Consider the following 13,052-nt stretch of genomic DNA (forward strand, 5'->3'; position numbering starts at 1 on the left):
AAGCAGATAAAAATATCTCTGGAGAATAATGACAAGACCAGGTCTATACATAAGATATGAGTAGAGACAGGAAGACATATAAAAATGTACATGGGGGTGGTAAGGGAGCATTGCATGAAGGTAGTGACTGTGAAGGTGATGGATGTAAAAAATTTGGAGGGAAATTTAATAGATTTCACAACTAATTAAATATAAAGCAAAAGAGAAAGATGAGTCAAAGACAACCACAAGGTCAATTAACTGAGAATGGTTTGTGAGAAGTAAAAACTTAGGCCATTTATTTATCAACTGTGTATTATCTACAGGGAGGCCAAGTTAGTTTAAAAATAATTATTTTCAAGGCTGAATTAATTTAATCTTTTACATGAATCCTATTATTATACAGAAAAACATTTCTACTTAATGTTAAAAGTAACAAGACCTAAAATGCTGCTAATTTTCTCATTTCTATTACTTCACTGAACCAAAAAAAGGGAAGCATTTTGTCTTTTAAGTCATAATTCTAATGTGTCCAAATTTTTTAAAAATCTGTTTTATTTACTTTCCAATTTAATTTTTACCTCTATGCTGAAATAGCCTCTGTCCACATAGTCTCCCAGGAAGAGGTAGCTTGTGTTAGCAGGTGATCCTCCAACTTCAAATAATTTCATCAGGTCAAAGAATTGCCCATGAATATCACCACATACTAGATAAGAAAGGAGAGAGTATTGGGATCAACATTTACAGTTTCAGAAGAAAAAAGGCATTATACCAAAAGAAATTATTATTATGATCAGTATTTTACAAAATTATACTGAATTTCATTATGACTAGGAATTATAATCATGACCAGTATTTTACAAAATTAATTTCAATTTAGCATAATAAAATGCTTTTCAATAGATATTTCATTTTCCTTAATGAATAAAGAAAAAACAATAACACTAGCAATACTTCACCGTTCCAAATAAAATTAGCATAACATATTTCTGCTATAAGAATACCTAACACTTGTATCAATGCCTCAAAATTGACCCATATATGTTATCATGGAAGTACCTGTGATAGGTGCTTCCAATTCTATCATATTCTTTTCATCTTTCAGAATGTCACCTCCATCAGTGATTATCTTTAAGGCTGCTGTTTCGTCTAGTCGACCTTCCCTTATTAGGTGGTTTCTCAAGATATCAAGTCTAGGTTTCCCATTTTCAAATATTTCTTTTATTGTGAGCCGCTGAGTTGGAGGAAAAGGAACAGCTAGAAACAAGACAAATGAATAAAAATATTTATGTTTAGACAATGTGCCAATATTACAAATAAATATGATATCTGGGGTTATCAAACAGTGCTATAATTCTATAGCTATTGTGTATTAGTCCTGTGTATTAGTCTGATAATTTATTGTTTTATTTTTAGTAATATTTTATTTTTCCCAATTACATATAACAACAATTTTTAACATACGTTTTCCAAAATTAAGAGATTCAAATTCCCTCCTTCCTTCCCTCTTTCACTCCCTGAGACATCAAGCAATTGACCTATGTTATGTGATGATGCAAAACATATTCCATATTGGTCATGTGAGAAAATACTCATATAAAGCCAAAACCCCAAAACAACAACACACACAAATAAAATAAAATGAAAAATAGTATGCTTTGATCTGTATTCAGACTCCATCAGTTCTTTCTCTGGAAGAAAACATTTTTCATTGTTAGTCCTTCAGAATTACTTCAGATTATTGTACTGCTGAGAATAGCTAAATCTTTCACAGATGATCATTATTCAATATTGCTGTCACTGTATACAAGTTCCTCTGGTTCTGCTCAATTTACTCTGCAGTAGTTCATGTCAGTCTTTCCAGGTTTTTTCTGAAAATCATCCTGCTCATCATTTCTTATTGCATAGTAGTATTCCATTACAATCATATACCACAATTTGTTCAGCCATTCTCCAATTGACAAACATCCACTCAATTTCTAATTTTTTGCAAAATAGAGCTGCTTTAAATATTTTTGACAAATAGGTTCTCCTCTCTCTCTAGCTCTGTCTGTCAGTCTGTCTGTCTCTCTTTAAAAATCTTTTTTGAGATATAGACCTAGAAGTGGTATTGCTAGATCAAAGGGTATACATGGTTTGGCCATAGTTCCAAATTGATCCAGAATGGTTAGATCAGTTTACAATTCCACCAACAGATTATTTTAAAGAAAGTCTACAACTAAATCCAAAGCCAGTTTTAAAACAACTTATTATAAAAGTAACATTCCTCGTATTTGGTCATAAAAGAGTTTTCCCCAAGAAACAGCAAGCACTTTAATATTTCCTGAATTTGAAACTGAATTAAACAAAAAAAATTTTAAAAGACTTTCCTAGCATAACTCAAGTGGTGTGTCGCCACTTCAAGAAAAAAAAACATAATTTCACAATATTTATAGTTTAAATAACAAAAATATATAATTGTAATATAGAACTATATTTAATAAACCAAAACAGGTAAAATTAATATAGGTAGAATTGTCATCTATAGTACACAGAGTGTCTACACTACACTACAGCAAATGTTTCATCCTTGGCATGTGGCCCCATACTTCTCAGTATGCAGCCGCGTGTCATTGAAAATGGCTATGTGTTGTCATAGGTTTGCCATCACCACCCTAGAACTAGACAAAAACCAAAATGGTCAAGGGACTTGCATTTTATTTGGAGATTTTTTTAAGTGACCCAAAACTATAAAATTCTTCATTTAAAAAGATTAAAGAGAAAAAAACTACAGTGCTGAAAGATGATGTCCATAGAATTGTCCCAATGAAACCATTGTTTGCATAATTCCTTTTATCTGATTTAGTTTGGTGGCCAAGAGCAACGGATCTAGAGTTAAAGGGCAGTGGTCATTTACTATGCCATTTACTATCTATGTATCTTTTGATAGCTAAAATAAGGCAGTTAGACTAGGTAAGCACCTTTTCCAGCTTAAAAATCCTATAAATGCTATAAATTCTAGGTCAGGCAAATAAAATACAAAATGATATAATGTACAGTTAATTTGTTATAATAAGCAATATTAAACACATTCAAAATGCTAAGCATAAAGATTACAGAGTTCTCTAGAGAGTGATATATTTTATCATTAATACTATCAAGAATATCACTGATCCAGGGGACTCATACTTGAGAATAAATTGTTGTTCCAATAAACATAAGCTTGAAAAGAGCAGATATAAAAATGATGGCTCTGTTTCTTAATGACCAAGTTTACCAGAGAGGGAAGTTTCATACTTAATCATCCCTTTTTTCATCCTATTGCCTATCTCAACTTGGGCAAATATGAGTCAACTCAACCCATCTCTGGCCATACAAAAGAAGACAATTCGTCTCAATTACATGCTTGGTGCACAATATGTATGACAGTACAATTAATGAGCAATCTTGCTGGGAAAAATATGTAATATTTTAAAATTAAATAGCTTAACTTGATAATGTAAAATGTAATGACAAATATAGCCTATTTTATTTCATATTCCCTAAGAGACAACCTGAATCAAATTTCTTGGGGGAGAGAACAAAAACCAACCTAGTCAACTAAATGTGTCCCACAAGTATCTTTAAGGGACACTTCCTGTACTATGAAAGAATTAAGAGAGACTCAAATAGGTAGCAGAAATAAAAACGGCTTGTTGTGGCTATATTTTGCATGATTTTTTAAGTTCAAAATGCTTTCCTTATGTGTGGAGTGGAAATTCTAGGGGGGGGGTCTTGATATAGCAAGATATATCTTCTTTAATATCACTCAAATAATCAAAAATGCAGACAGTTGTGGCCTTATTTCTTATGGGACATTGTGCTTAAATCAGAGACCCAAAAGCAATGCCCAAAGATACAAATGAATTCCCCATTTTATAGATAACTAATACAATACCCTCCACCTGTGCAAAAAGAGCACCAATGAAAGGAGAGTGAAAATATCTAATTAAGCTAATGATTATATCAGGGATACTGATCTAATATTGTTACTACTACTAGCCAAAAATACGTTGAGAATAATACACTAATTTTCACACCATACAATTATGACGAGTTTCCTTATGAATTCCATTCTTTAACTACTAAGAAACTATAGTAGAAATTACAGTAGTTATTAAAATAGCAGAATAAAAGAGCACTATTTTTATAGGTGACAAAATTCTTAATCTTGGATTTCCATTACTCCATTAACATCCTCCCCACCTTCGAGGTCTCATCATGGCACAGAAATGATCCTGAATACTCAAAAGCTTTATCAGTGTAGCAACAGCCCTGATAAGTTCTACACTAAACTAAAAAGCTTCAAATAAGGTCCCTGGAATGGACTGTATGCTTGTTCAAGAACTGACCTTCCTTAACCCTAATACCCAAGTATGCCTCAAAATGAAGAAATTTTCAACGGTAGCAACTATTCTAGATTATTTACCACCATAGTAGACAGGTAGCAATGTGTTTCTGCAGAGAAGTTACCACACTAAGGAAACAATGGATCTTTGAAGTAATGAAATGAAATTTATATGATCCAGATAGAAAAAGCAAAATGTCATTTCATTTAAGTGGACATTTCAATTTAAAAACAAACCCCAAAAAAGGTAACTAGTATTTTACTTAACTGATGAATTTTCATGGTGGAAGGAAGAGATTGACAATGAAAAATTGTAAATAAATTTTGCTCAAAATATATCTAAACTAGGAGAACATGGTCTTCGTAAAGGGTCTCAACAAAGAAATGAGGACAATGGCTGTAAAAGGGCCAGAGATGCAGGGAAGTCAAACAAGCCTCAAGGGACAAAGGAAAAACACAAGTCAACTAAAACAAATTTCTTGGGGCTGTCTCTCTAGAAAATCTCTAGTCTCTTACAATATCTAAAATACAAAGTGAGGTTTTATAGTTAATCCTTCATGTCTTGTTGCCTTTTTCAACTTAGTCAAATCCAAATTGAATCACACCACTTTTCTTCCCCTAATAATCATGAAATGGGCAAGTTTCCTATGGAAAGCCTAAATCATGGCTTGTCCTACTTTAAATCTTTTCTCTCTTAGTCAAAGTGATGTCTACAATTGAATCTGAAGTTTTGGGACAAAGAAGTTCTAACAAAGGGCAGGTGGCCCTCTTATTGCAAATGGCAATAAATGTAGAAATACTTTGCTTTAATCTACTTTATCATTGTTTGCTCCAATATTTTTTTTTTTAATTTTAAACCCTTAACTTCTGTGTATTGACTTATAGGTGAAAGATTGGTAAGGGTAGGCAATGGGGGTCAAGTGACTTGCCCAGGGTCACACAGCTGGGAAGTGTCTGAGGCCAGATTTGAACCTAGGACCTCCTGTCTCTAGGCCTGGCTCTCAATCCACTGAGCTACCCAGCTGCCCCTCCAATATTTTTTTTTTTAACCCTTACCTTCCATCTTGGAGTCAATACTGTGTATTGGCTCCAAGGCAGAAGAGTGATAAGGGTTGACAATGGGTGTCAAGTGACTTGCCCAGGGTCACACAGCTGGGAAGAGTCTGAGGTCAAATTTGAACCTAGGATCTCTCATCTCTAGGCCTGGCTCTCAATCCACTGAGCTACCCAGCTGCCCCCTGCTCCAATATTTTTAAAGTTTATTTATTTAATTTAGAATATTTTTCCATAGTTACATGAATCATGTTCTTTCCGTCCCCTCCTCCCACCTCCCTCCCATAGTCAATGAACAATTTGACTGGGTTTTACATGTGTCTTTGATCAAGATCTATTTCCATATAATTAATATTTGCCCTAGGATGATTGTTTAGATTCTACATCCCCAATCATATATCCATAAAACCATGTGATAGAGCAGTTGTTTTTCTTCTGTGTTTCTACTCCCACAGTTCTTTCTCTGGGTATAGTTAGCATTCTTTCTCATAAGTCCCTCAGAATTGTCCTGGATCATTGCATTGCTGCTAGTAGAGAAGTCTATTATATTTGATTATGCCAAAGTATATCCATATATATTGGGCAGCTGGGTGGCTCAGTGGATTGAGAGCCAGGCCTAGAGACTGGAGGTCCTAGGTTCAAGTCTGGCCTCGGACACTTCCAGCTGTGTGACCTTGGGCAAGTCACTTGACCCCTACTGCCCACCCTTACCACTCCTGGGCCAAGGACGGTCCCTAGCCCGGATGAAAAAAAGGAGGGTTGGGCGTGGGGCTAGCAACCCCACCCTGTAAAAACTACATCTGCTAAAGAAACTGCAACCTAAAGTAGGGGCAGCTGGGCTAGCTCAGTGGATTGAGAGCCAGGCCTAGAGACGAAAGGTCCTAGGTTCAAATCCGGGCTCAGACACTTCCCAGCTGGGTGACCCTGAGCGACCCATTGCCTACTGGTTGTGGCCCTATGCTCCTAGAATGGAGTCCCAGGATAAAAAAAAAATATCCATCTCTGTGTATAATGTTCTCCTGGTTCTGCTCCTTTGGCTCTGCATCACTTCCTGTAGGCTGTTCCAGTTCACATGGAATTTCTCCAGTTCATTATTCCTTTTAGCACAATAGTATTCCATCACTAACAGATACCACAATTTGTTTAGTCATTCCCCAATCAAAGGGCATCTTCTCATTTTCCAATTTTTTGCCACCACAAAGAGTGCAGCTATAAATATTTTTGTACAAGTCTTTTTCCTTATTATCTCTTTGGGGTACAAACCTAGCAGTGGTATGGTTGGATCAAAGGGCAGGTAGTCTTTTAATGCCCGTTTGCTCCAGTATTTTTTAAAAACCTAAAAGTTCATTAAAAGGGGGTGACCTGCTGGGTGGGCGGTAATAAACAGTTGCTAAAATTTGATCATCTGGGTGTCTGTATGTTATTATAAAAAGTGTGTCCCACTTCACCAACTGCCCAAACTGCAACTTTCACACAGCATGTGGGCCCCCCACACCTTATTCCAGACAGGAGAGGGAGGAAGCACTCCCATTGGGCTGCTAGGCAGAGGGGCAGGTGATGAAGAGGGGAAAGGGAACAGCCCTCTCTGGCATGTATGCCATAGGTTCATCAATACGGTGTCTATAATATTGCTAACTCCTGAAATAATGAAATATTGTTAGAGAGAAAGTGAGCAAATTAAACATCTCTAAGAGGAACTGATACAAAGATAAAGAAAATCAGAATGGATAATTCATACTATTTAAGTTTATTATTTATCTAGTAGTCATACTTTCTCTCCTTTTTTGTTTTCTTTCTTAAACAAGGCAAAAGGAAGCAAGTAAAAGTCTAAAGTAGATTAGAGTTAGGGGAAATGAAAGAAATGGAATAAGAACAAATCAGAAACAGTGAAGAGAGTTAAAGCTGAGAAGAATGTACAGTGGTTAATACAGGATCTATGGGCATAAGGCTTTTAGGACAGATGTGCCAAAAATAGAAAAGTATTATTAGACTAAGGATCTCTTGATTTCAGATTGGCAAGAAGGGATCCCTGAACAGTCTCATCAGGTAAACCTGTTTCACCTAAATTACTCTATAGAAATATCTATACTTCCATTTTTAAATTTACAATTTTAATCATCTTATAAAATCTCTACAAAGTCCTACTCTGATGCTTTCATTATGGAAAGGTGGCCTTGATTTCTTGAGTATGCCAGCAGAGCCTAACTCTGGTAGGTTCTGCCATGCTGGAAAGACTTCAATTATAAACCAGTAACAGGCTGGGTCTAATTTCCCAGAACTAGTCTAGGTAAGTCTGGAAATGCTCATTACCAATAGGTTGAACACCTGGTGATGAGTTCTTTAGCCATGGTGACTAATCAAACAAAGAAAACTATAGAATCATCCTCAGTCCTGTGCACCCACTCTCATTTTACTTCAGCAATGATAGTGGCATAGAATATAAACTTGCTTGTAAAAATCTTACAAAAACAATTGAAGAAAAAACAGATTAAAGAAAGCTTGATGAGATCAAACAAAGACATTCAAGAATGAAACTGAAAAGAAAGGAAAAAAAATTTAATGAAAAAAGTCTCTAACAAGTTCTTTTTTTTGGCCATAAAGCTCTTTAATATTCCTAAAGTGTCCAATGAAAGTTAAAACAGCCCATAAGAAAAAGATGGGAAGAGTAACTTGATTTAGACCAAATAATCAAATAAGGGACAAGTGACCCTATAAATCCACATCATGTTCAAAAGACAATCCTCACATCAATATACCCGAAAAGTGGTCATACAAACTGTCCTTGAAGAGCTGAGGAAGAACTAAGTCATTAACTACTATGGTAGTACATTCTAATTTTAGAAACTCTTAATTGTTAATCCTTGAATCCCAGCTTCTTTGTTCCCTGTTTCTAATTTTGTCTTCTGCAAACAGAAAGCATCTAAACCTCTTTCCCTCAAGTCATTGTGAGACTACAACAACAATGGCAATGGCAACGATCATTAACAATCACTTCCTCAGACAATATTTCTTTCCTCACACACAAAAGGTGGCCAAGGGAGTATTAATATCCAATGATCCATATGCCTGTTTTTCATTTCTACAAAATTTTTACAAGCATAATCTATATATGAATCAAAGCCACTCATGATAGAGGCATAATGAGAGAATAGGTATAATTTTACAAACTATATCCTACAATACAGGACATCTTTAATCACAAACTGAGAAGTGTAGTAAAACAGAAGGTCTGGCTAACTTGTTTGGTGATTTTTTTTAAAAAGTCTTTGATTTGGTACAAAAAAAAATGACACTTTAAAGATTCTCTTCCAACATAATATTTCTTATGCATATGTCAAAATCATATAAGATTCCTTTAATATGTAGAGGAAATTATCAAGTAAAGCCGAAAAAAGAATTGTGATCTTAACTGATGAGCATAAAATATAAGAATTGTGCTTAGTCTGATATTGCTAAATTGAAGTTTCATAGCAGCCAAATGCAAACAAGAACATTTTATTCCCTTTAGACAAATCAAATAATTAATAGGGAATGATGGAAAATAAATTTAATTAAGAGATTTACACAGAAGTTAAAAGTTCAAACCAAAATTACTAATAGCTAATTTAAGAAAAAGAAGAGTAAATTTGATGACTACAGAGTTCATTTAAACCAGAAAACACTGAGTGGCTGACTCAAAAGAAGGACCCATTCACATTAGTCAACAAGGATTTATTAAGTGCCAATTACTCACAGATTAACACCAAAAGGAGCACAACACCCAAGATTTCACAGATTCAGTTTTTATACAGGTAACTCTCTGATATTCCTTGAATTCTGACTTAATTAATATTTTATAGACTCCTTAGTCAATAAGAGTCTAGAACTCTTACCACTGGGACCACCTTCTCCTCCCCCTAAAACAGCTGAAATGCCAAAAACTGTCGTACTATATAAATAGATCAATGGGACAGAAAAGATAATGCAGAAATGTATGTTATAAAATTAGTTCTTGGGAGGAATGGAATGTTTTAAATTAGCTTGTCAATAAAAATTGAGGAAATGATATTTATGGCAAAAAAATGAATTTAGATCTACATTTAATGCCATAAGTTGTAATAATACGGTCTTTATATATGATGACAGAGATTTTGGAATCATAGGTGGCTTGGCAAGATACACATCACTGAATAGAATCAATTTCCTATTTTTGATGAGGGCATATAAATGAATTCACAGATCTACAATGTGATTTTACTGTAATTTGAGTAAAGTACACAACACAAAGAGAAAAACAAAAAAGCAATTTGATAGGACTTCTGGTCAAGATAGTTGCCTGAATGGAGGCAGACAGCTTAGCTTCCATATCCAAAATTCTAGAATAAACCTAAAGACAACATCAAACCAAATAAAAATGAAGAAATCCAATAATAAGTAATTAGCTTCTTTCTCTCTAGAATTGCATAAAAAGGCAGGCAGAAGCTCACAGGCAATAAGAAAGCCAGCACCAACACAAAGAGAACCAACAACCACCCACCTCTCCAGTGTATCCAGAAATGGGCCTGAGACAAATTGAGCCTACAAGGTTCTGTATCCAAAGGCAACGGCAAAGCCTATTAGGGGCAGCTAGGTTTGCAGTGGATAGAGCAGTCTGCTCTGCAGTCAGGACTACCTGAGTTAAAATGTAGCCCTGGGCACTTAATAGATGTGTTTGCTCATTTGTAAAATGGGGATAATAACAACATCTCTTTGGTATAGTAAGTTCTATAAAAATGTTAGATATTATTATTATTAGAAGAAAACACTGTGTAGGTTGGAAACCTACAGAAGGGATCCTGGAAGCCTTTCACGGTGCCCAGACCAAGACATCACTGGGGCTCTTAGGTCTCCAGTATTTAATCCTGAGATGCCCTAAATATCCAATATTCTGAACCTCAAAGTTCTAAAAGAGTAGATAACTACAAAAGGCAGAAAGTGGTAAACCTTAACAAGTAAGAGACTCCTTGAAAATCAGAAATCAATGAAGAAATATTAGAACATTAAAAATTAGAAAAAAAGAAAGCATTATTAGACATAGCAACTCTAAATTTGGTTTGTTTGACTCATGCTTATTTGTTACAAGTACTATTTTCTCTTTTATTCACTGGAGGAGATACCAATTATGATATCCAAAAAAAAGAGGCCAATGAAACTTTTTTTTTTAGTGCAGATAAGAGAATAGAAGTTGAAAATGACATATAAAATCAGGGCAATTTTGAAAGTGTGTGTGCCATTTATTTTGTACTTCATAAAAAACAAGTGGTAAGTGAAATGCAGATTCAGCTTTGTATACAACCTTCTACTGAGCTCTGCTATGTATTAAGAAAGTTAAAAAATTTTTTTAAATTTTGTTTAGCATAAAAAAATACAATACAAATTAAAACTAAAGTTCCTGCAATGTGTAATGTATAGTTGGAAAAATCTTGAACCCTTAAAGACTGCATTGCCCAGAATTCCTTTCTGTATTACCTATAATGCTTTTCCTTTTGTTTACATTTGTGTGGTCACGTTTGTATAAGTTCTGAGGCTCCGCCTTGCGCTCTCTCTCTTTTGCTCTAGGGAGCAGGCTGGTTACTATCCTTTTAGTTAGTTCTTTTTGTTAGTTTATTATTAATAAAACTTTATAAAAATATAATATTTAGTTGTTGAATATTAATTTTAAAATCCACAGTAAGGTTGTTAATAAATGTTGGGAGTTAAGGATGAGGGAAGCAGTAAGAATTATATTGTATTGCCAGATCCAAATTACATATTTATTATTTGTGCTCCAGGTAATCTGCCACATGAGTTCATTCCTTCAAGTCATCAAAACATAGTTCTTTTCTAGCTAATCTAGTATCAGTGATTGTTAACAAGCCTGCAAAGGATAACTTTAAAAGTCAGCACTGAGCTTATATAGATCAAAAAATGGGAAAACAATCTACTAGATAAATTCCAGTTAAGGCCACATCTTAAAAACATGTATGATGGAAGGCTATATTATTTAATTTACAAGTTCACAAACCTAAAATCAGTGAATTCAAATTGAAAACTCAAAGGAATGAAATCAAGGATTTATTATTCACTATTATTTTCAAGGCAGAAGAATGGTAAGGGCTAGGCAATAGTGGTTAAGTGACCTGCCCAAGGTCACAAAGCTAAGAGGTGTCTGAATACAGATTTGAACTCAGGTCTTCTTTTCCCAAGCCTGGTTCTCTATTAACTGAGCCACCTAGCTGCCCCTTCAAATGACTTTTAGAACTGAGACTCAAACCCAGGTCAACTGAATTCAACATCCTGCCCCCTTTTCACTACAATAATGCTTATATTAAGCTTTTGATAAAACATTTCATTTTTTAAAACCCTTCTATCTTAGAATCAATACTGTGCTTCCAAGGCAGAAAAGTGGTAAGAGATAGGCAGTGGAGGTGAAGTGATTTACCCAAGATCACATAGCTCGGCTGAGTCTGAGTTCAAACTTAAACCCAGGACCTTCCATCTCTAGGCCTGGCTCTCTATCCATTGAGCCACTTAGCTTCTCCCAAAACATTTTATGTTTTAAAAATATGGCAATCTGGAACTATGCCCAAAGAGCTCTAAAAGACTGCCTACCCTTTGATCCAGCCATACCATTGCTGGGTTTGTACACCAAAGAGAACATAGATAAAAAGACTTGTACAAAAATATTCATAGCCATGCTTTTTGTGGTGGCAAAAAAACTGGAAAATGAGGGTATGCCCTTCAATTGGGAAATGGCTAAACAAATTGTGGTATATGCTGGTGATGGAATACTATTGTGCTCAAAGGAATAATGAACTGGACGAATTCCATGTGAACTGGAAAGACCTCCAGGAATTGATGCAAAGTGAAAGAAGCAGAGCCAGAAGAACATTGTACACAGAGACTGATACACTGTGGTAAAATAGAATGTAATGGACTTCTGTACTAGTAGCAATGCAATGACCCAGGACAATTCTGAGGGATTTATGGAAAAGAAAGCTACCCACATTCAGAGGAAGAACTGCAGGAGTGGAAACACAGAAGAAAAACAACTGCTTGAACTTATGGGTTGATGCGGACATGATTGGGGATGTAGACTCCAAACAACCACACCAATGCAACTATCAATAATATGGAAATAAGACTTGATTGATGACACATGTTAAAACCAGTGGAAATGCGCATGGGCTATGAGGGGGGATGAAGGGGAAAGTAAAAACATGAATCATGGAACCACGGAAAATTTTTCTAAAAAATAAAATATTTAAATCTAAAAAAAATCATAATTCAGCTGCAAAAAAAAAATATGTGATCAAAGAACAACAATTCTGTTCCACTTTAGGTATATCTACTTTCACACACTTCAAGTGTTCTACCCTTAATTTCATACTAATATTTTTGAAATAATCTGACTTATTTAACTAAGCTCAGTTTTCCTTAACTGGCTTTTTTTTTTTTTAGATTTTCAATAAGATGTGAATCAAAATCTTAAACTCTGCTTCAATAATGTTTTTTAAGTGGGCTTGAATACTAAACCAATATTGCCTTTGGCTGCCATGCCACCAAGGAGACCAAATGTTTCCTGGCAAGACTTTTGAGTTCTTTTGGTTTCCTATCTGTGGCAATTGTATTACATTGGACACATTTTTCTAAGAAA

General features: G+C 34.9%; 1 protein-coding gene across 1 annotated transcript in view; it reads right to left on the reverse strand.

The window, feature by feature from the left end:
• Positions 1-13,052, reverse strand: part of PPP3CC (protein phosphatase 3 catalytic subunit gamma) — a 100,865-nt gene that overhangs the window by 59,256 nt on the left and 28,557 nt on the right. The window contains exons 2-3 of the mRNA XM_044663485.1: positions 1,039-1,236; positions 561-685 (exon numbers count right to left, since the gene is read on the reverse strand). Of these exons, the coding sequence (XP_044519420.1) occupies positions 561-685; positions 1,039-1,236 (323 nt within the window). The remainder of the gene's footprint in view (positions 1-560; positions 686-1,038; positions 1,237-13,052) is intronic.

The sequence above is a fragment of the Gracilinanus agilis genome, chromosome 2, assembly GCF_016433145.1.
Source record: "Gracilinanus agilis isolate LMUSP501 chromosome 2, AgileGrace, whole genome shotgun sequence".
NCBI lineage: Eukaryota > Metazoa > Chordata > Mammalia > Didelphimorphia > Didelphidae > Gracilinanus > Gracilinanus agilis.